This window comes from Lacerta agilis, chromosome 16, assembly GCF_009819535.1.
Source record: "Lacerta agilis isolate rLacAgi1 chromosome 16, rLacAgi1.pri, whole genome shotgun sequence".
NCBI lineage: Eukaryota > Metazoa > Chordata > Lepidosauria > Squamata > Lacertidae > Lacerta > Lacerta agilis.
Window position 1 is genome coordinate 32,488,168 of NC_046327.1, and position 24,118 is coordinate 32,512,285.

At 46.5% G+C, this 24,118-nt stretch overlaps 1 protein-coding gene across 2 annotated transcripts in view; it reads left to right on the forward strand.

Moving 5' to 3' along the window:
- The first annotated feature begins 560 nt into the window (after window positions 1–560).
- Window positions 561–24,118, forward strand: part of LOC117060849 (A.superbus venom factor 1-like) — a 59,632-nt gene continuing 36,074 nt past the window's right edge. Inside the window, exons 1-16 of one of the 2 annotated variants that reach the window (XM_033173415.1) lie at window positions 561–658; window positions 1,320–1,512; window positions 3,307–3,469; window positions 5,962–6,032; window positions 7,333–7,418; window positions 8,067–8,149; window positions 8,353–8,443; window positions 9,040–9,142; window positions 9,268–9,388; window positions 11,152–11,267; window positions 11,454–11,600; window positions 12,176–12,388; window positions 14,287–14,481; window positions 16,806–16,967; window positions 22,929–23,058; window positions 23,586–23,657. In XM_033173415.1, coding sequence (XP_033029306.1) covers window positions 588–658; window positions 1,320–1,512; window positions 3,307–3,469; window positions 5,962–6,032; window positions 7,333–7,418; window positions 8,067–8,149; window positions 8,353–8,443; window positions 9,040–9,142; window positions 9,268–9,388; window positions 11,152–11,267; window positions 11,454–11,600; window positions 12,176–12,388; window positions 14,287–14,481; window positions 16,806–16,967; window positions 22,929–23,058; window positions 23,586–23,657 — 2,017 coding nt within the window. In that variant the 5' untranslated portion in view covers window positions 561–587. The remainder of the gene's footprint in view (window positions 659–1,319; window positions 1,513–3,306; window positions 3,470–5,961; window positions 6,033–7,332; window positions 7,419–8,066; window positions 8,150–8,352; window positions 8,444–9,039; window positions 9,143–9,267; window positions 9,389–11,151; window positions 11,268–11,453; window positions 11,601–12,175; window positions 12,389–14,286; window positions 14,482–16,805; window positions 16,968–22,928; window positions 23,059–23,585; window positions 23,658–24,118) is intronic. The other variant, XM_033173414.1, reaches the window with a different exon arrangement.

A 24,118-nucleotide genomic window follows, 5' to 3' on the forward strand; every position in this document is an offset into this window, starting at 1 on the left:
AGAGGGTGGGATTGCCAAGCTTCTTGGACCAGAGGGCAAAATTTGAATTTTGAGAGCATACTGCAGATGGCATTCACAAAACAGCTGCCCAGGGGAGGCCTGGCATAACACAAAATGAGAGAGACTGTAATCATTGCTGCTTCCCCTTGATTGCCCTCATGGATGATCTGTTTCAGGAGAGGCACAGGTTTTTAAAAACACGCAGATAAATCCTTTTACAGGTGGGTAGCCGTGTTGGTCTGCCATAGTCGAAACAAAATAGAAAATTCTTTTCAGTAGCACCTTAGAGACCAACTGTGTTTGTTTTTGGTATGAGCTTTTGTGTGCGTGCACACTTCTTCAGATACCTGAAACAAACACAGTTGGTCTCTAAGGTGCTACTGAAAAGAATTTTCTATTTTGTTTCAGATAAATCCTTGTGGTTTTTGACAGGCTTGCTAGTTTATTTTGAAATTCCCAGGTTGCTCAAACTCCTCCCCATTCACTGATTAAACACGGAGAGATTGCAAAAGGGCAATAGCTTGGACAGGGGCTCAGAGGATAAATAGTGAGATGGTAGCGTGCCTCTCCTGTTCCTCCAGATCACCATGGAGGGTACTGCTCTCTACCTGGTGGTTGTCCTCTTGGTCTCTTTCCCGAATTCTTCTCACAGCCAACTGTAAGTACAAGTTAGATTTCAGCAGTTCACACCAGCACCACATCTCTTAAGAAGTGGGGTATAAGCCCCACTGAATTCAACGGTGCTCATTTCCATGTAGACATGATTAGAATCGATGTCTTGGTGATGGGTCAATAGCCACTTCATTCATTCTGTCTTTAAGGTGCCGCAAAACTCTTTTTTTTTTTTTGCTACAAAATAAGGCCTCTGACTAAAGGAACGGGAGGGGGAAGAGGGGGGCAAGTGTGCTTTAAAAGGGACAAAGATGCCACAAGACATATTTGAACATCCATGGGGGGCATCAGGGGTGCCAGCTTGAATAAAATATTGGGGAGGCCCCACATAACATGGTGAACACATACACCATTTGAAGGTCCATGCCCATTAACTTGGGGGGGGGGTCTGGTCCCCTCAAATATTTTATGGGGAGGCGAAGTCCTCTCAGCCCCCAGGTGTTGACTCTTATGGGGCGCATGCAAATGGATCCTCAGAAGTGGTGGGCAATGATTAACAGTAGCAGAACTGCAAACAACTGCAAACAGTGAAATCCATTGCGCAAGGAGTGCTCACAACACATCCTGGCAGATGCAGCATGAGGGAGCTGTGATGTGACATTTAAATGCACCAAACTCACTACTGTGAGCTTTTTTCTCCTCTGTAGCTACTCCCTCATCACTCCAAGTGTCTTGCGGGTAGAGACTGAAGAGACGATTGTGGTAGAGGCTCATGAGCACAGCTTTTCCGCAGAGGTCACCGTCTCTGTCTATGACTTCCCACAGAAGAGAAACACCCTGTACACGGTCAAAACTCGCATGGAGCCAGCAAGTGGCATGATGGTGACCCCGGCCATAAAGGTGGGTGCAGAGCGACGACTAGGGATGATGACATTTTGTGTGCTCCAGTCCTATACATGCAGAAATCATGCTGCAGTCCTATACACACTTAACCTGGTTTAATACAGTACTACCAGCATAGGATTCCACTGTGTGTCAGTTATTTTGGGGGTGTCTATGTGTGCTTATAGGGACATGGGTGGTGCTGTGGTCTAAACCACTGAGCCTAGGGCTTGCCGATCAGAAGTTCGGTTGTTCGAATCCCCGTGACAGGGTGAGCTCCCATTGTTTGGTCCCAGCTCTTGCCAACCTAGCAGTTCAAAACACGTCAAAGTGCAATTAGATAAATAGGTACCACTCCGGCAGGAAGGTAAACGGCGTTTCCGTGCACTGCTCTGGTTTCTCCAGAAATGGCTTAGTCATGCTGGCCACATGACCCAGAAAAATTGTCTGCGGACAAACATCAGCTCCCTCGGCCAGTAAAGCGAGATGAGCGCCGCAACCCCAGAGTCGTTCATGACTGGACTTAACTGTCAGGGGTCCTTTACCATTTTTATGTGTGCTTATAGTGCAGTAGTAGATCATCAGACCTCAGTGTAACGGATGAGAACAACCAGATTGTTAGAGTCTCTTATATAGCAGATCAGCTTTAGAAGTTTGTAAAATCCACCTTGAGTATTTTCTGCAGGAAAGCTGAATTTTGTTGGAAGAGTGAGATATCCATTTAACACACAATAATAATTTCTATAGTTCTCAGTAAGCAACGTAATTATTTTTTCTCCTTTTTTGAAATCATTTTTATTTGGTTTTACAAATACAAAATTATAAATAGCAAATTGAAAAAAGTATCCAAATGGAGAGATTCCTCCAAATCTCCAGACTTCCCCCCACCCCCTCCATGGGGTCCCATTTTAAACATTTAATACTACATATCATTCAATACTCCAGTTTTTATATCAAACCATATTATCCATGGTAATTGTTATGATACAAGAGAGTCAAAATCCTGCTAATGTTTCCATCTGTTTACAGTGGTCTCCTAAGCAACTTATAATTTTTTTCCCATTATTTTATAAAGTTTTTGTCCTCTTGGTTTCTGAGTTTTCCAGTCAATTTTGCCATCTCTGCATAGTCCATCAGCTTGGTTTGCCACTCCTCTCTAGTAGGGACTCTGTCTTCTTTCCATCTCTGGGCTAGTAGCATCTGGGCGGTTGTTGTTCCATATAAAAAAAAAAAAATTCTGTTCTTTTGGGATGTCAGTACCTATTATTCCTAATAGAAAAGCTTCTGTTTTCTAAAAAAAAAAAAGAAAAGCTTCTGTTTTCTTAACATTTTTTAACATTTTTTTCATTTCATTGTATATCATCTCCCAGAAAGCTTTTATTACCTTACAAGTCCACCACATATGATAAAATATACCTTCTTTTTCTTTACATTTTAGTAGGTATTTGTACTTGTCCTATACATTTTTGCCAAATAAGTTGGAGTTAAATACCACCAGCACACCATTTTCATATACCGGTAACTTTCTTTCAATGCACAACATTGAATACTAATTGTTTCTTTTAAATCCACATCTTATTATTTAAAACCAGCATCACAAAAAACAATGCACTTTCACAACCTGAATGTGTTATTTCTCCCACCCCAATCTTATCCTCATAAGAATTCTGTAAAGTTTTACTAGGCTGAAAGTTAGCAACTGGTCACCTACTGAGCTCCATTACTGAGCAGTGAATTTGAGTTTGCTACTATTTGCCTTGTAAGCAAAAACCAGGAGATATCCGATTTTTAGCTCCTGATTTGCCCCTGCAGGTTTCTGCCAATGATATGAAGAAGGATTCCAAGCAAAATCAGTATGTGATTGTTGTGGCCGAGTGTCCTCAGTTCACATTGGAGAAGACGGTTCTGGTCTCCTTCCACAGTGGATATCTCTTCATCCAGACAGATAAAACCATCTACACACCTGGGTCCAAAGGTAAAGCCTTCTGCTAGTCCCTCCCGTAACATTATCTGGAACTGCAGGAGGGGTCTGGAGTGGATAACCTACTCGCGATCTGCAAATTTCTGCTGTTTGTAGATTCCCTTGCCACTAGAGCTAGGAACGGATGATCCCAACCTCACACAACTGACAGCTGAAGTTCATCTGAGAGAGGAGTACACATCACAACTCTTTTACCACTGGTAAACAGGTCTTGCAGGGTTTTGCACTTGTTAAAGAACCAGCAGACTCTCTTCTACCAAGACAATCCTGACAAGACAGAAGTACCGGTACTGTTTTTTGGGGGGACAGGGGGCAGGCAGGTGTGGGGGACTCCCTGGTCCTGAATGGGGTAACTGCCCCTGAAGGACCAGGGACACAGCCTGGGAGTCATTTTGGACTCACAGCTGTCCATGGAGGTCCAGGTCAATTCTGTGTCCAGGGCAGCTGTCTACCAGCTCCATCTGGTATACAGGCTGAGGCCCTATCTGCCCGTGGACAGTCCCGCAAGAGTGGGGCATGCTCTAGTTATCTCCTGCTTTGAAAGTGACCCGGAAACTACAACTAATCCAGAATGCGGCAGCTAGACTGGTGACTGAGAGTGGCTGCCAAGACCATATAACACTGGTCCTGAAAGGCCTACATTGGCTCCCAGTACGCAGAGCCATAGCTAGGTGATCTTGCGCCCTGGCAGAACCATCCAGATTGTGCCCCCTAGCCATGGACAAATTAGCTCTTCTTTCTGCCTCTCCTCCAACCCCCCCCCCTTCAATTGATATTTTTATTTACAGACATATCTATGGAAGTATTTTTAGCCGATATTGCACTCCCCCTTCACCTGCGCCCCTGGCGGCGCCCCATCTCACCGCCCCCTAGCTACGGCCCTGCCGGTACATTTCCGAGCGCAATTAAAAGTGTTGGTGCCGGCCTTTAAAGCCCTAAATGGCCTTGGCCCACCCAGTATACCTGAAGGAGCATCTCTACCCCCCCATTGTTCAGCCTGGACAGTGAGGTCCAACTCCAAGGGCCTTCTGGTAGTTCCCTCCCTGAGAGAAGTGAGGTTACAGGGAACCAGGCAGAGGGCCTTCTCAGTAGTGGCACCCTCCCAGTGGAACGCCCTCCCATCAGATGACAAGGAAATAAATAGCTCTGACTTTCAGAAGATGTCTGAAGGCAGCCCTGTTTAGGGAAGTTTTTAATGTTTGCTGTTTTATCATGTTTTTAATATTCTGTTGGGGGCTGCCCAGAGTGGCTGGGGAAACACAGCCGGATGGGAGGGGTATAAATAATAATTTTATTATTACTGAGTTGATTTCCCCCTTCTTGTTCCCGATGTAGAGCTTTCCTCCCATGCTTATTTATACCCTGCCCATCTGGTTGGGTTTCCCCAGTCTCTCTTGGTTGGGGGAGGCATTGTGTAGTTCACCTTAGCTGAGATTCCTGCATTACAGGGGATAGGACTAGATGAACCTTGCAGTCTCTCTCCAAATCTATGATTCTGTGTCTTTGGCAGGGTTTTAACAACAACAACAACAACAACAACAACAACAACAACCAGACAACCTTGAAGGTGTACGCCGTGTGAAGTGACAGTAGAACTTGGTGTGGTGGTGCTGTGCCACACACCTGGCCTCCCCCGGATGAATCGCTACTTCATACTGACACAGATACAGAGAGTGAGGGGTACAGGGAGGCAGCACAGTGCAAACATACAAGAAGGAGCACTAGACTGGCTCTGCTGGTGCATTTGCACTGCGCTGACCTCCCAGTTGCCACTGTTTCACACCTCCTCCTCTCTGTGCCAGTATGCAGGTGCGTCTCAGCCGGAGGGAGGTTAGGTGAGCAGTGCACCTCCACAACTACAAGTGGATCTGCTTTCAAAGTTGAAAGTTTTGATGGAGAGTCTGCCGGTTCTTTAAACAATGCAAGACCTCTGTAGCTCAAGATATGAATGGGAGCTGGAAGACTAAATGTGCATAGACTAGGGGAAGTTTTAAAGAATCAATTCACTTTAAAACTCTTGCCTGTCTCTAGCCTATGTACATTTGGGGCTGCTTTAATGTCTAAAGGAAGTTCTGTGGGTCCTTGCATCCGTATATTGAGATACATGGAAATGTAGAGTTAAAAACAATGAGAAAAGTATGCGTGTCACAGAGAGAAGATACGGGAATTCTGTAATCCAGAACTAATATTAACCACTTTCTGGAATTCCATTTAAATGCTAATTAATAATTTTTTCCAGTTTTTAAAAACAAAATGTGGGAAGCATCCCTTTGCAGCTATCCTGAGAAAAAGTGGTAACCAAACTGGTCGCTTCCAGGCTACTTCCAAGATGCATTAATGGAGGAATTCCAGAGTGAAATTCTTCAGGAATGTCCATTGCGACCTGATATTTTGAGATCTGTGTATGGAGGAGTGAGAGACTTGCACACTTGTACGATGAAGGACAGCACACAGGGTATATGACAAACATTTTTCTTCTTTCTCAGTGCTCTACCGTATCTTTTCTGTGAATCACAACATGCAGATTTTGGATAAGCCTGTGATTGTCGAGTTTGAGGTGAGTGATGCATGGTATGTGTCCTTGTGGTGGGTATAGCCAGAGCCATTTTCATCGGAGAAATGTTGGAGGGTATGCTTTATGGCTGAGCAAAGATTTGCTGCTCTCAACCCAGTGCTCTGTTGAGTGCATCACACCTGGTCTCCTCATCTTGATAGCGCACAACTTGTGTGGAGGCAAGCTTTTGTGCTCTTAAGTTACTGAAGGTAATGGGGCCCTTTATATGTCCAGCTGTCCTTTGTCAACAACAAATTGTCACTGTTTTTTTATGTTGAATATATGCATAGCTGTCAACTTTTCCCTTTTTTTAAGGGAAATTCCCTTATTCCGAATAGGATTCCTGGCAAGAAAAAGGGGAAAGTTGACAGCTATGAATATATGCTATATGGTAATTTATGGACCTAATAGGTATCTAAAGCCATTTGCACATAACAAAACATGTATTTTATCAAAGTAATTGTTGAACTGAAATACAATTAAGAAGAAGTATATTAGTTTCCGTGCGCTGCTCTGGTTCACCAGAAGCGGCTTAGTCATGCTGGCCACATGACCCGGAAGCTGTACGCCGGCTCCCTCAGCCAGTAAAGAGAGATGAGTGCTGCAACCCCAGAGTCGTCTGCGACTGGACCTAATGGTCAGGGGTCCCTTTACCTTTATATTAGTAGTGAATAATAATAATAATATTTATTATTTGTACCCCGCCCATCTGGCTGGATTTCCCCAGCCACTCTGGGCGGCTTCCAACAAAAATCAGATACAAAAATATCACACATTAAAAACTTCCCTAAAAAGGGCTGCCTTCAGGTATTTTCTGAATGTCAGGTAGTTGTTTATCTCCTTGACCTGTGATGGGAGGGCGTTCCACAGGGCGGGCGCCACTACCGAGAAGGCCCTCTGCCTGGTTCCCTGTAGCTTTGCTTCTCGCAGTGAGGGAACCACCAGAAGGCCCTCAGCACTGGATCTCAGTGTCCGTGCTGAATGATGGGGGTGGAGACGCTCCTTCAGGTATACAGGACCGAGGCCGTTTAGTGAAATAATTATTAAGCTCTAAATGTACGTAGATTTTATTTTATTTGTTTTTTATCTTATATTTTGGAAATGTACATCCAGTGGTTTTTCCCCAAAAGAGTGGGGCCCTAAGCTATAGCTTGTTTAGCTTATACGTAAATCTGGCACTGGACTATGGAATACAAATATTAAGTGCCAGCATTATTATTATTATTATTATTATTATTATTATTATTATTATTATTATTATTATTATTCCAACATCCCTTTAAATATACTTTCCCTCTTTCAGACACCAGAAGGCGTTGTTGTCAGGCAGTCATTCATCAATCCTACTTCAAGAAACTTCCAACCTCACCCCTTGCCAGAGATTGTCAGGTATTTGGCCGTGAATATTACCTCAAACCAAATTTGTACACAGGACTGGTTTTTTCAGCCAAAAAGTGCCCGGACTCAGTTCCGGCACCTCTCGGGTGGCTGCCATTGCCATTCTAAGAGAACGAGGGAGGTGTTCATGGTGGGTTCCAGCACCTATTTTTTCTAGAAAAAAAGAGCACTGCTTGTACAGAAAGTGAGCTGAAACAGCAATTGGCAAAGAAAGCACATCAATGATGAATTGATGATGTAAGGAGGGTGCTGCAGCCCAAGATAGGAAAAGAGGTAATAAGAGAACATCTAGCTACCAGTAATTTAAATTAATTCAAATCTCCAGGGCCTGATGAGATGCATCCAAGGGTACTAAAGGAGCTTGCAGGTGTATGTTCCTGCCTACTTTGGCAAACTGAGCCCTCCACTGTAGCAGAATCACCCCCCTCCCTCAGCCATGGTGTTTTTCTCTGCTGGCCACTAAGAACCATCCTTCTGACCACCATGGGGGGGGGAGTGAGCATCAAGGGACACAGACTATATTCTAACCTCACCCATGCCATGATGAGAAGAGGCCCTGCAGCCCATTCTTATTTCACCTTTAACATAATGAGTTGATGAAGCAGAAGCAGTGAAGATTCCTTCCTTTTCCTTCTCTAGTTTGGGGACCTGGAAGATTGTGGCCAAGTATCAAGACTCCCCACAGGAGACCTTCACCACGCAATTTGATGTCAAGGAATATGGTAAGGACGACCATCTCTGCTTAGCACTTTTCCTGGCCCATCACAGGCACTGCTTCCTCTTTAATCTCCTGGAAGATGCCCTTTGGTCCTTCAGCTCTGCTTTGGGATTGCTCATACTTTTCAAATTGCAGAAACTGTCCTAAACAGTCACACCTCTCCTCAAATATTTATATGTTCTTCTTCCCCTATTTTTTTTTCTTTAGTATTGCCAAGCTTCGAAGTCATAGTGGAGCCGTCAGCTAAATTTTATTACATTGACAGCAACAGGGATTTCAGAGTGTCTATCACTGCAAGGTGGGTGTCGGCAACTGTGGGAAGGTAAAGGCACGTTATTATTGGTGTGAAATAAAATTAACATATCTAGAATTAACAGCATAGCAGGGAGCAGCCGTGCCAACTCCAGGGGGCAGAGGTGTCATCACCCCCTCAATATTCCTTACCAGGGGGTTCAGCCGCCCCATTAGTGTGGTTGAACCACAGAGCCAAGCACAGTGCAGCATCAAAAGCATTTGCGGCCATTGAAGCTGTGTGACTCTGGGCAAGGCCTCCTCCCGACGATGTGCATGTTGGGTGCGTGATGTCACAGGTGCATACCAATCTTTGCCTCAGGGCAGCACCTCTGGCAGGGTGCTAATAGCAGGTCTCTCTCTCTCTCTCTCTCTCTCTCTCTCTCTCTCTCTCTGTGTGTGTGTGTGTGTGTTTGTGCATGGTTTGTGTTGGGACCCCAGCACAGGAGGAAAGTTTTTTAGCATGATGTGAGCGCAAAAACCCCCTCTCTCCTTGTGATTCCCAGCAACTGTTACTGAGAAGTATGATGGCCTTGAGTCTAACAGATTGCCCTATCCTTTTTGAATTTGGCCCTTATTTGATGTTGGATGTTGTTGTTTTAGGTTCCTCTATGGGAAGAGTGTGGAGGGTATTGCCTTTGTCCTCTTTGGAGTGAAAATGGATGGCGTCAAACACAGCATTCCAGACTCGCTGCAGAGAATTCAGGTAAGGTGTGTTTATGTGTGTGTACCTTCTCTCTCTCTCTCTCTCTCTCTCTCTCTCTCTCACACACACACACACACACACATATGCACACAAACTTGTATGACTTGGCTTACCTCCCTTTTCAGATTAGTAATGGAGAAGGGGAAGGAATCCTAAGGAGAGACATTCTTCAGACTCGATTTCACAACCTCAACAATCTTATTGGGCACTCCCTCTATGTCTCTGTGACAGTGATGACGGAGTCAGGTGAGTGTCAGTCTGAAAACCAGATGGAAAGCAAGAACAGTAGTTCATACATGGAATTTTATTATTCATTAAATTCTTATACTGCCCTCCACCTGAGGACCACAGGGCGGTTTGCAATATAAATAGACAAAAATACACAACATGTTGTTTAGTCATTTAGTCATGTCCGACTCTTCGTGACCCCATGGACCAGAGCACGCCAGGCACTCCTGTCTTCCACTGCCTCCCGCAGTTTGGTCAGACTCATAACAAACAGGGCCGTCTTAGGGAGATCGGCCGCCGTGGCGCGCCGATCACTCTGGCACCCCCGGCGTGCCGCCTCTCCGCCGCCTGCAGCACTTGCCGCCCCTCGGGAGGGGGGGTGGGCGAGCAGGGGGTGAGGGGTGTGGCGCTGGAGCGGCGCGGGGCTCTGCGCGCCCTTCCAGTGCTCCCGGGACGGGAGGCGAGGGCGGCCAGCTCGCAGCCCGCCCGGGAGCGGCATGGGAGGCAGCGACTGCGCTGCTGGCGCATGAGCGCCCAGCCGCCAGCCCGCCCGTGGGGGCGGGGCGGGTTGGGGAGGGGGCGCCCGGTATGCCGGCGGGCTTGCGGGGGCGCCCCTGGGGGGCGGCGCCCTGGTGCGCCGCGCCACTAGCCCCTATGGATGAGACGGCCCTGGTAACAAACAAACAATACCTGCCTCTACCCCCCCTCCCCCACCCGCAGTTTAAAAGGCCATAGATTGTTAATTAGCCTAAGGCTTTGGAGGAGAGGAATATTTCCACCTGGCACCTAAAGATATGTGTTGAAAACACCAGGCGAGCCTCTCTAGGGAAAGCATTCCACAAGCGGGGAGCCAGTGCAGAACAGGGTTGCCACCGTCCAGACCTCTTGTGAATGCTGGAATCTAACATTCCTGCCACAGTTCATAATGTTGCTTTGAGACTATTCAGCCCCTTCTGATCTGGATTTTTACAGCCAGACATTTTGTTCTGTAACATTATAATCCCAAAATATTTAATCTTGCAAAGAAACAATCTTCACCCAACCCCTGGAAAGAAAAATATATTATACCTGTATTGGAATCAGGAAACCTGATAATAAATTTGAGCTTGTTTTTAGTTCCTATCTACATTCTTTTTGCCATTGAATACTCAAACTTGCCTATGTAACCATGAAGTCTAGAAATCTTTCCTTCTTTACAAAGAAACCCAGGGTTCACAGGATTCCAACCAGGGCCCAAGGGAAACACTTCCAGGTGTTCCGTAGTGCAAAATATGCTGGTTGCTGAGTTTACTTGCTGCTCCCAGAGCAGCAGTTCCTCAAGTTTACTCACAACGTGCTGGGCTGGGCTGGGTCTAAGATATTTTGCTGCCTGATATGAAGGTCAAATGATGCTATCTACCTTGCCATTAGGGCTGACATTTTAAAGAGCCTTGCTGCATCATTTAGACACCAATTCCTGCCTTCATTTATCCTTTTACAAGGCTGCAATCCCTAGTCGCACTTTTCTGAAAGTAGGTCCCATTGAACTCAGTAGAATTTACTTCTGAGTTTTATTTATTATTTCTAACTATTTCAGCTATTTAATTACTGAAATTTGCAAGTGGTGTACTGTACATAAAAACGGCAAAAAAGCATACCGTGGATAAAACTAATTAAAATTCATCGTAAAAACAGAAAACCTCCTTTAAATGCCTGCTGAAAGGCTCTGAAACACTGTGAAGATTTTTCTCTCCCCGCTTGGCTTAATTTCTTCTCTGCGTCCCCTCTTCTCCTTTCTGCAGGCAGTGACATGGTGGTGACTGAGCGATCTGGCATCAGCCTTGTGACATCGCCCTATCAGATCCACTTCACAAAAACCCCCAAGTACTTCAAGCCGGGGATGCCCTTTGAACTGATGGTAATGTTCACCTGAATCTCTCTTCCTCTCGTGGCCCAGTCCCAGGCTCTTAGAAATCCACATTGGCGAACATAAGGAGCTGTGGGAGATCTGTTAAATCCATGGATGTCTTGGGAAAAGTGGTGTTGGCTCTGCAGAGGCGGCTGCATCTCACACTCATTCACCTCTTCCTTCTCAATTGCTTAGGTGTTTGTCACCAATCCTGATGGCTCCCCAGCTTCCCGTGTACCTGTGGTGACAGAGCCCATTGCAGCTGATGGAACCACCCAGAATGATGGGACGGCCAAGCTGATCCTGAACACCCCAGCAAACAGCCAAGAGCTCAGAATCACAGTGAGTCCCCGTCCCCCCCCCCCCGAGGCCATGCCAAGTTCCCTTCAAATGCATGAATTGTGCTATTGGCAGTTACTGTGCGTATCTTCCGCACACAGAACCAAAGCAACTGTTCATGGGGTTACTCAGGAATTTTTAAGGAAGGGTCCATAGCTCAGTGCATTTTTGTTAGCCCCAAAATGGAAAGTGAGTGAGTTCCCAACCAAAGAGGATTGGCACAACTTGCAGATTTAACATATAGAATAAGAGAGCAAGAAGAACATATGTTTAAAGAAGACTTTTATTGAATGTATGGGAAATAACTGTATACAGCTGAAAATGCTGGCGGCATGAAGATAAATTCAACAGAGTAAATAATTTTTGATGGATGTGGAAGTGGAAAAACTGATTTGAATGGTTATAGTAAAATATGCAGGTATCTATGATATGTAAAATGAACCATGGGAAGAGAAGAAGGGAAGCCATTGGATATTTTAAAGTTTGTAAAATGTTTATTTGTGGACCTGTAGCTAGAAAGCACAGGGCAAAAGGTAAGTGTGGATAAGCCCCTAGATAACCTTTTCCACTTTCTGTAGGTAAAGACCAAAGATCCCCAACTTTTAAATGAACGTCAGGCAACCAAGACCATGATAGCTACAGCGTACCAGACCCAAGGAGGATCCGGAAATTATCTCCATTTGGCAGTCACAGCTATGGAGCTGAAGGCTGGAGACAACTTGCCTATCAATTTCAATTTGAAGAGCAACAACCAGCAAGTACTAAATCAGATCCAATATTTCACCTATATGGTAAGTACTGGGCAGAATGGAAGCCTGAGGGCCAAGTCTCTATACACCTGTTAATATTGAAGGTGTTGGTGAGAGAGGGAAGAGGGAAGTCTTTAGCCATGTGTCTAGTCCTCATGGAAAAACAGGTTTCAGCAATCTTTCCTACAACACCTGATTTCTTTGGTTGCTTTGGGTTGGAGGATGGATGGCGGATAACAGATTGAGTTTGAATCCTGACAAGACAGAAGTACTGTTTTGGGGGGACAGGAGGCGGGCAGTTGTGGAGGACTGCCTGATCCTGAATGGGATAACTGTGCCCCTGAAGGACCAGCTGCGCAGCCTGGGAATCATTTTTGACTCGCAGCTGTCCATGGTGGTGCAGGTTAATTCTGTGTCCAGGGCAGCTGTCTACCAGCTCCATCTGGTACGCAGGCTGAGACCCTACCTGCCTGCGGACTGTCTTGCCAGAGTGGTGCATACTCTGGTTATCTCCCGCGTGGACTACTGCAATGCGCTCTACGTGGGGCTACCTTTGAAGGTGACCCAGAAACTACAACTAACCCAGAATGCGGCAGCTAGACTGGTGACTGGGAGCGGCCGCCGAGACCACATAACACCGGTCTTGAAAGCTCTACATTGGCTCCCAGTACGTTTCCGAGCACAATTCAAAGTGTTGGTGCTTACCTTTAAAGCCCTAAATGGCCTCGGTCCAGTATATCTGAAGGAGCGTCTCCACCCCCATCGTACCGAGGGCCTTCTGGCGGTTTCCTCATTACAAGAAGCCAAGCTACAGGGAACCAGACAGAGGGCCTTCTCGGTAGTAGCACCTGCCCTGTGGAATGCCCTCCCACCAGATGTCAAAGAGAACAACAACTACCAGACTTTTAAAAGACATCTTAAGGCAGCCCTGTTTAGGGAAGCTTTTAATGTCTGATGAAATATTGTATTTTAATATTGTGTTGGAAGCCCAGCCAGATGGGCGGGGTATAAATGAATAATAATAATAATAATAATAATAATAATAATAATAATAATTAAGCTTCACATTACGATGGCACTTAGAAAGGAATTCCCCAGAGATGGAGGGAAGACAAAGTCCCGACCTGAGAAGAATGGCTGATAAAGATGGCAGATTATGCCGAAATGGGGAAAATGACCGAGAAGATCAGAAATCAAGAAGATAGAAATTTTACTAAAGAATGGGACAAATTTATAATTTACCTCAGAGAACACTGTAGACAACTAAAAACTTTGGTAGGACCGTAACAACACCTGCAATGTAACAAAAACTATGGGAAAACAGGGATTTTTAAGAAAATGGAGAATTTTAAATGATGCAGTTAAAAAAAAATGTAGATGGAACCCATGGAGGGGTAGAGGGAAGTCCAAGGATTCATGGAATCCTATATGTATGATTATGACTATTATTTGAATATAAATGTAAACGGCAAAAACCAATTTAAAAAAATGTAAGAAGAAGAAAGGTATTCCCCAAAATAAACTTTTTCCATGCCGCAGTGCTCCATGAGGTGAAAAACATTTGCATTACACTTGTTATGTGAAAACAAAATAAAAAATAAAAAAATTCCTTCCAGTAGCACCTTAGAGACCAACTAAGTTTGTTCTTGGTATGAGCTTTCGTGTGCATGCACACTTCTTCAGATACACAGAAGAATCTGTGTATCTGTGTATCTAGTGTGCATTAACACAAAAGCTCATACCAAGAACAAACTTAGTTGGTCTCTAAGGTGCTACTGGAAGGAATTCTTATTTTATTTTGTTTTGATTATGGCAGATCAACATGGCTACCTACCTGTAACTTGTTATGTGTGTTAGTCCATTTGCGTGGAGTTTTATTCAAACCAGTCTATGCTTGTTAACCTGCTTCACGTTAAACAGGATGTCTTGTTCACCACCAGATCTTGACTAAGGGGAAAGTGTTCAAGGTTGGGAGGCAGCGCAGAGAAGCAGGACAGAATTTGGTGACCATGTCCTTGCCCATCACCCCGGATCTCATCCCTTCCTTCCGAATTGTGGCTTACTACCAAGTGGGGAACACTGAGATTGTGGCTGACTCTGTCTGGATGGATGTGAAGGACACCTGCATGGGAACGGTAGGGTCACTCTTCTCATGGATTTCCTGTAACAGTGCAAGCTATTGCAAAAGTGCAATAAATTCACTTTCCTCCCACCCCGCCCCATCACTCACTGTTTTTCAGAGCATTTGGAATAAGAGTTTTCTCACAGTTTTGTTTCACTTTGGATTAGAAAATGAGTAGAACCTTACAATGAACGTGCGAATGTTTTAACCCATAATAACTAAAATGGGAGGGGGGAAAGAAATTCAGCTCATATTTTAATGCAAAACCACTGAATTTGTCCATTCTGAAACAATATGAGAACCAAAATGCAGCTATTCTTTGAAATTTCCATTTCTCTGAATGTTTTCAGGCACTTCTCCAACCAAATAATGCATCCACAGAGGTGTTATATTAGAGGAATGTGTGCATAAGAGATATATATTTGTGAAAAATGACATAATATTTATTAAATGCGTTATATTCCTGCAAAAAATGTGCATTTTAAGGAAAAATTGCATATAAAATGTGCACATGTATGTATGAAGCATATATTAGGAGAAATTATGAATTGTCATGAGGTATTTTAAAAAGGCAAACTAATGTAGAAATGCGGAAAATTGAATTTAAGATTAGAAAAATGATAAACTTGGAGAAACAAAAATATATAAATTCTTCCATCCTACCAAATATGTGTTTCTTCACACATACATAAAAATGAACACCTGTCACCGTACAGCCCCCTTCATTGGAGGATTTGTACTGCCATATCACCATCCTGGATTTTCATGAAGACGAGGTCAGGTAGGGGAGCTGAAGAGAAAGCGGGTTGCACACCAGTAGTGACAATCGCAGGGCTGACGGAAAGGAAAGACACTGAAAATGGAAAGAAGTGGAAGAGGTCCGAACCAATTGGGAAGGGATGTTTGTGTCGCTGAAATTCTACTCAATATTGATCCAGAGTAGATTCCAATGTATAGTTAGCAAAGTAAAAACTTAAACACGTTGCAGAATTCTCAAAAAAATCTGTTGTTGTTTAGTCTCAAAAAATAGACCAGAGGCAATTATATTTCATCCAGCAGAACTTTACTGCTACTGAAGGCGAATGAGCATAATGGTCACAAATCCAATACATTCAGGATTGGCACTGTCCATAAGAAATCCAGTTGCAGCAGACAACTAAGACTAAACTTTACGGAACAGCACACCAGAAGGAAAAGAGACAGAAAGAGAGAATGAAACCCGGGCTCCTTCTGGCCTCACTATTATAGTCAGCATGACCTTGACAGAAAGAGATAACAGAACCAGTTTAAGCCAGCTGTACTCAGCTTCTCTGAAGGAATAACCCAAACACCAGGAACCTTCTGCTTGTTTCTTCCACACAGAGAAGATTCCAGAACCCTCTTGAATTTAGAGAACCCTCTTTGAATCTTTGAATCTCGATACAGAGTGCAGTATAGGAGAACGTGGCTAATAGATTCGATTTCCTTGAGATCACAAGGATATAGCCTCTGTTCTATTGGGATCCGAAGATATCTACCAGTTAGTAACGCCGAGGGTAATGCATTAAAACGAGCCCTAGTAAAGGCCCATCGGGGTCTCGGGTTTTCTAACGTCTTTAGATAGATAGCTGGGTGGTTTGGGAGGTGCTCATACAGTTGTCTGTACGTTGAGGGAAGACGAGTTAAGGTGTTTTGGCGGTCGATATCAGCGATTCTTTCCCTAATAATCTTTTTCGCCCTATCGCTTCCCATAGATAGAGTAGTCGCCACCGGCAGTCCATACAAGGCTAATTTCTTTTGAATAGTCTGTTCCCAAGTGGATTGAAAACTATCAGTATTGATTAAGGGGAGAAGACCATTTGGGGACGTTTTCACTCTTATCCAATACTGTAGAGCTGATTGCCATACTTTAGTTTCTACTTCCTGCACTCCAGCTTCCAGTCGTAAAGCTGCATTAGGAATACATTTAGGGGTTAGAGTTATAGCTCTTAGAAAACCCGACTGAACTTTCTCGTATGCATCCAATTTGGAATTTATCAAGAAGGGTGTGCCATATAGTAATTGGGCTAGTGGTTTGGCCGCAAAAAGCTTAAGGGCTGCCGGGATATATTTTCCCCCGGTTGTTCGATGATATCTTACAATCGCGGCCGCACTCCTTTGAGCTATCAAGGATGCATATTTAATATGCGCCGTGTTTTTTCTGGAAGATTGAAAGACTACGCCTAGATACTTGAAGCAAGACACCTGCTCAATAGATTGGTTATCTATTTGCCACCTTAAAGACTGATATAATAAGACAGTCATTCAGGCACTTTCCCTGCCACAGAACTGAACTTCTTTGTTGCCTTGTTCAAGCAGCTGGTTGTGAAAGGAGAACATCAGGAAGATGACCAGCTTCACGAGCCAGGAGATCAAGTGAATATCAAACTCGAAGGAGATGCAAATGCTTGGGTTGGTCTTGTGGCTGTGGACAAAGGAGTCTATGTGCTTAACAATAAGTACAAGTTTACACAAACCAAGGTAAGGCAGTGAACGATGCATGATGACACAAAGAATGTACAGAATTCAATTGGTAAAGGCGCATTCACTTGGGGCTTGTCACGGAGACAAGCCTGGATCGGGAAGGGAGTGTGGGAGGAGGAACAGTGAGGGAAACGGGCTATCGGGAACCGATCCCATTAATCTCAACAGATACGTCCGATGACGACAGCCCTCTCTTAGAATTATCGCCAGAAGAAAGGGGGAGTGCTGATGTCAGTAATAAGCAGGGGGGGGGAAGCAAAAGAGGGCGGAAGAAGTTTTCTCGTCACTTCCGAAACACCCGGAGATTATTGTGTTGGAAAAGGCGGGAACCGGAAGAAAGCAGTTGAGATGTTTGTACCCAAAGTATGCAGACACGCTTTGTAGCTCTGTAAATAATTAGGGCAATAAAATGCTTTGAAAACCGAGAAACGTCCCGGCTGCTGCCTCATAGCAACTCCAAAGGCAAGGTTGCCGTGACAACACATCTCAACTCTTCTGCGTTGCTGTGAGGCGTTTGAAAGGGAGAGAGATGGATGCAGTCCAACAGCAGTTGCAAGCGGCGAGAGCCAGCTGGGAGATTGAAGCCAAGAAGGCGATTAAGAAGGTTCGGGAGGAACAGGGAGCCAGAATTGCTGATTTGGAAGAGATAAATAAGCGTTCTGAGCTTAGAGCTGCCAAACTGGAGGAAGATTTACGAGACCTTAGTATTCGGCTGGACGAAGCGCGCAAAACAGGTGGAGGAGGGGCCACAGCAGTCGTGACTCAGAGGCAACAGCTTGCATCCGTGAGTAAGTTTGATGGGGACCCCAGGGGATATTTGCGGTTCAGGACTGAGGTGGACTATGCCCTGAGGATGCGAGGGAAGGACTTTGAGACTGATGCGGAGAAGGTGGCCTTTATTATTTCGCACTTGACGGGGTCAGCGAGAGAATGGGTACGCCCACTTTTGGCAAGTAACAACCCAGCGCTGGGGAATCTTCAGGATTTCTTGGATGCCATGGCGGCTCATTACACAAGTGACATTGATCAAGAGATTACTAAGCAGGAACTCATGAGCCTCAGGCAAGGGAAAGGGACTGTGAGAGATTATGTGGCGAAATTCACCCTTCTCTGCCATAAACTGGGATGGGAGATTTTAGCCCCTCAAACTGAAGCGCTTTTCCAGCAGGGGCTGAACCCGGAAATTCTGGATGAAATAAGCAGGGGGCCGAGGCCTAAAGACACGGATGCCTATATTAAACTGGCTCTGCAAGTGGGGGTTCGGCAGGAACTAAGGGCATGGGAAGGGCGGAGTGTGCCCGGCAGTAAGACATTCAATGCTTACAGGCAGACTTCCCATGGTGTTCAGCCGGTTCAGGGCAACAAGCAGCACCTGCCCCCCGAAGAGCCAATGGAAATCGGTCGTTTGGACACGAGGGAAGGCCCCAAAGAAAAGCCTCGCAGGGAGCTGCTGAGCAGGGGGGAGAAAGAGACGCGCAAATGCTTTGTGTGTGACAAGCCGGGGCACCTAGCGCAGAATTGTACGCAAAAGCGAGTGTGGCAAGGCATGGCAGCGGCGGCGGGGCAAGAGGCAAGAGGGGGGGCACAGGAGCAGGGAAACGCCAACGCCTGGTTGGAAACAAGAGAGGGGAAGACCAACCAGGCGGAACGCAAGTAAACCCCCCACAACGGCAGAGTGCAGTGGTTCCAAAGGAGCCCAGGCCGGGAATTGTGCTGATGGTACGGCTGGAATTGCCAAATGGGTATCCCCTCGAGGTAGAAGCGTTACTAGATTCGGGCAGCTCTGCCTCTTTCATGTCCGAAAGTTTCGCCAAAGCCCACCAGATCCATTTGTTGCCTCTGGACTTTCTGCTGATGGTGACCACAATTGATGGGAGAGAGCTGCTGGGGGGCCAAGTGAGGCTTCAGACACCGCCCATGAGGATGAGCGTCTCGAGGCATCAGGAAGTGATTGCTTTCAATGTCGCACACCTGTCGGGGGCGCCGATCATATTGGGCATGAGTTGGTTAGATCTTCACGATCCGGTCGTGGCCTGGCACCAGAGGTCGCTCACCTTTGGATCTTCGCATTGCACGGAGAATTGTCTGATGGAGGAGGGATCGTCGGAGACAGGGGGCAGGATCGCCACAGTACGGTTGGAAGATTCCAGGGGAATTCCGCCACAGTACGAAGAATTCAAGGACGTGTTCAGTGAAAAGGAAGCTAACAAACTGCCCCCCCATAGGCCGTATGATTGTCAAATTGAGTTGCTGCCGGGGGCAAAGTTGCCTGCAGGAAAGTTGTATTCCATGTCGGAGCAGGAGTTGCAGGAGCTGAAGGAATTCCTCACACTGAACTTGCAAAGGGGGTTCATACGAGAATCCAAAGCGGTAGGAGGGAGCCCCATCTTCTTCGTGGACAAGAAAGGCACGGCGCAAAAACGCCTTATATGTGACTACAGGATTTTGAATTCGCGAACGAAACCAACCGCCTTTCCGATGCCCAGGATCGACGACTTGTTGGCGGCAGTGCGAAAAGGGAAAATTTTTACGAAGTTGGACTTACGAGGAGCTTACAACCTCATAAGAATCAGAGAAGGAGATGAGTGGAAAACAGCCATGTTTACCCCGTTTGGCACCTACGAATACACAGTGATGCCATTTGGATTACAGGCCGGCTCCCACACCTTTCAAGCCTTTATGCACCATGTGCTGGGGCCTTTGTTGTACCGGAGCTGTGTATGTTTTTTGGACGATATCTTGATTTATTCGGACAATGAGCAGCAGCATGAGCAGCATGTCAGACAGGTGTTGCAGAAATTGAAACAGCATCATCTGTATGCGAAGCTGGAGAAATGCCAATTTCATGTCCAGCAAGTGGACTTTCTGGGGTACAGGGTGTCGGACAAAGGCCTGGCAATGGACGGGGAGAAGGTAAAGGCAGTGTTGGATTGGAAAACACCCAAGACCAGAAAAGATGTACAACGCTTCATTGGGTTCAGCAATTTCTATCGCAAGTTCATCAGGAATTTTGCACAGCTTACTAGCCCGATAACCGACACGTTGAGTACTAAGAAGAAATTTCAGTGGACTCCAGAGGCGCAGGAGGCTTTTGAGCAGTTACGCAAGGTATTCGCCTCGGAGGAACAGCTGTTGCACCTCGACACGGAGAGGCCCATACGCATGGAGACTGATGCGTCGGACAGGGCGGTAGGAGCGGTACTGCTGCAACAGGATGCAGCAGGCGACTGGCGACCCTGTGCGTTCTTCTCGAGAAAACTCAGTAAATCGGAACGCAACTACACCATCTGGGACAAGGAGCTGTTGGCCATTGTAGCGGCGCTCAAAAAATGGAGGCATTTCCTTATCGGAGCCCGTCACCAGATCCAGATCTACACGGATCACAAGAATCTGGAGTACTGGAGAACCGCCAGAGTGCTCAACCAGAGACAGCTAAGATGGGCGGAATTTTTTGCCGACTTTGATTTCAGGATACATTATGTCCCGGGGGACAAGAATGCGAGGGCGGACGCCTTGTCTCGCAAGCCGCAGTACCTCGAGGAAGAAGGAGTGCCGGAGGAGAAACACGTGATGCCACCCAGCCGATGGCAGTGCGCTGGAGCCAGGGATCAAGAGTCTCTCATACGACGTCTAACTAGGGAAGATGCGTTTGCGCAGCAGAAATTCAGAGACCTTCAACAAGGTACAGGGGTGGAAGACGGCTTCTTAGCCAAGGATGAACTGTTGTTCTACAAGGGAGCATTATATGTCCCGGGAGATCAGTTGAGGGCGAAGGTTCTCAAGCAACTGCACGATAGTCCTTCGGCAGGGCACCCGGGACAGCGAAAGACCTTGCAGTTGGTCACCAGGGATTTCTGGTGGCCAGGGGTGCAGGAGGACGTCAAAGGCTACGTGCAAGCTTGTGATTTGTGTCAACGGGTCAAAAGTGACAATAGACCTCCTGCAGGACTGCTGCATCCCATGCCCACCCCGGGGAGGCCATGGGAGATGGTGTCTATTGACTTTCTCACAGATCTGCCGGCGTCTAAAGGCAAGACGGCAGTGCTGATCGTAGTGGACATGCTCACCAAGATGTGCCATTTTGTGGCTTGTCCAAGGGCGGTGTCGGCAGAGGAGACCGCCAGGTTGTTTGTAGACCATGTCTTCAAGCTGCATGGAGTACCCTCGAGGGTCGTGAGCGACAGAGGCCGCCAATTTACGTCGCGGTTCTGGCGCAAGCTCATGGAGCTCCTGGGCGTGGAACTCAACTTGTCGACGGCCAGGCACCCGCAAACGAATGGACAGGCAGAGAGGGCCAACGCTATTCTGCAGCAGTACCTACGTTGCTACGTTAGCCAACGACAGATGGACTGGCCAAAGTTCCTAGCCTTAGCGGAATTTGCCTATAATAACTCAGTTAATGTTTCCACAGGGATGACACCCTTTCTTGCGAACTATGGAGGACATCCGAAGTCGTTCCCGAGGGGAGAGGATCGGGGCCCGAGCGTGCCAGCGGCAGAAAATTTTGCGGAGGAGATGCTCCACCTGCACGAGCAACTCAAGAACACGCTGGACAGGGCCAAAGAAGCCTATAAGAGGGCTTCGGATCAGCATCGGAGGGAGGGGGAGGTCATCAGGGTGGGGGACAGGGTATGGTTGTCATCCAGGGGGCTGCCCACCAGAAGCAGGTGCAAGAAGTTAGAGCACAGACGTTTGGGACCCTTCGAGGTAGTGGGCCAGGTCAATCCCGTAGCCTTCAAGCTGAGGTTGCCCGAAGACATGAGAATTCACCCCGTGTTTCACAGAGCGCTGTTAACACCATACAGGGAAGGGCATCCGTATCAGGGGGAAGGGGGGGTGACAATAGGGCATTCAGTGGAGGAGGTGGGGACAGGCAATGAGGCCACTGAGATCCTCGATTCCAGGTGGAGGGAAGGGCAGGTGGAGTACTTGGTGGCTTGGGAAGGGGAGGACCCAGAGAGCAACACATGGATGCGCCATGATAATATTCAGGAGGAGTATCTCAAGGCTGAATTCCATGCGTTATTCCCACAAAAGCCGGCCCCACCGGGGTATGAATGTTGGCAGGGTCATCAGGAGGAGGGGCTGGGGGACCAAGGGTTCAGCAGAGGGGAGGAGACAGAGGAACCCCATTCGGAATGGTCAGAGGAGGAGGTTGACGAGGTAGTGTCATTCGCACCTTTTACGACGGAACAGTGGAAGACGGTTTTTGAGTCGGATGACAATGAGGATACAGACTTCCTGGGGTTTGTCACTCCACCGCGCACGCAACAGTGGCAGCATGGGAGCGGGGAGGTGGAGACTGTTAGCACGAACATACACCCTCCGCTAGGGTCCAGGGAATCCGGGGAGGAAGGGGGCCTGGAGGAGGGAGTGGATGTCACGGAGACAAGCCTGGATCGGGAAGGGAGTGTGGGAGGAGGAACAGTGAGGGAAACGGGCTATCGGGAACCGATCCCATTAATCTCAACAGATACGTCCGATGACGACAGCCCTCTCTTAGAATTATCGCCAGAAGAAAGGGGGAGTGCTGATGTCAGTAATAAGCAGGGGGGGGAAGCAAAAGAGGGCGGAAGAAGTTTTCTCGTCACTTCCGAAACACCCGGAGATTATTGTGTTGGAAAAGGCGGGAACTGGAAGAAAGCAGTTGAGATGTTTGTACCCAAAGTATGCAGACACGCTTTGTAGCTCTGTAAATAATTAGGGCAATAAAATGCTTTGAAAACCGAGAAACGTCCCGGCTGCTGCCTCATAGCAACTCCAAAGGCAAGGTTGCCGTGACAGGGCTGTTGGAGATTGATCGGGAAATGTACACAATTACTTCATGTAAAAATTATGTGCATCTTCTCCATAAGGCCTGGTTGAATGTGCACAATGGTTGATTGTAATGTACATTAACCATTCCCCTTAACTTATTTATTGATTTCCCCCTCTCATACTGTGCCTACTCCATGTCAGATATGGGACTCAGTGGAAAAGAGTGACATTGGATGTACAGCCGGCAGTGGCAGGAACAATCTGGGTGTGTTTGAAGATGCTGGACTTGCCCTGGTGACCAACAATAAGCTTTCCACGCAACAGAGATCAGGTATTATTGGGGAGGGTGTTGGTGCCGGTGAGATGGCAAAGGAGTTCCAGTATGAGAAAGACCTTTCACCTAAGAGAAGGGCCCAGACTCTTTTCTGGCTCAAGCGCTAGCATGGCATTATCTGCAGAATATGCCCCAGGATGCCAGGCAGAGGGGGGGGGGGGTGCAGGTTCTTGGACTGAACTGTCCCACTACCCCCCACTGTGTTATATGCAAATACACATCACGAATTTCAGAAGACTGCTGTTTCTATGAAACAGCTTCAACAATCAGGACAATCAGCAATGCTCCACATTGCACCCTCTGTAAGATGTCTTAATGAGAAACGGCAGCTATCAGGAGTTCATTGTCATATGTGTAACATGTAGTTAAGCCTTACATGGGAGTAAGCGCCATTGGACTCGGTGGGAACCACTTTTACGTAAACACACATTAAGTCAGTCTCCACAAGAATTAGGATTCAGCGGCACTAACAGCTTATTTCAGTTCCAAACAATTCGTTTTTGTTCCTCCCTTTTCTACTCCAGATCCAAAGTGCCCTCAGCCTGCAAGACGCCGACGCCGCTCTGTACAGCTCATTGAATCTAAAGCAAGTAAAGGTATGTGGTGCATGGCAAAGGCTTCATCAGCTAGGAATGGTGGAGAATTTTGCAATCATTGAACATGGATTCCAGCTCTTCTCCAAAATCTCTCATTCAGCTACCAAATGAGCCCATTGATTTCCACATGAGTATTAATGTACCTTATCAATGCCAACTTTTTAAATAAATCCAACGAAATTAATGACACTCTTTCTGAACCCAGAACATATTTAACCATGATTTATTAGACTAACATTGCTCCGTTCATTGTCTTTGTTTTGGAGTAATGGTAGGCATTAACATTATTGTTATGCACTAGTCCTAGATACTGCTGAGTTCCAGAAGAGGGGAAAATATTGTAACTTGGAGACGTGATTTTAACTGACCTGACCTCAGAGGCTTCAGAAAGAGATTCAGTGCCTGTTTCCTCAGGAGGGATGGTGGGTTGGAGTGGTGTCAAAACAGCTTCCTGATTCTAC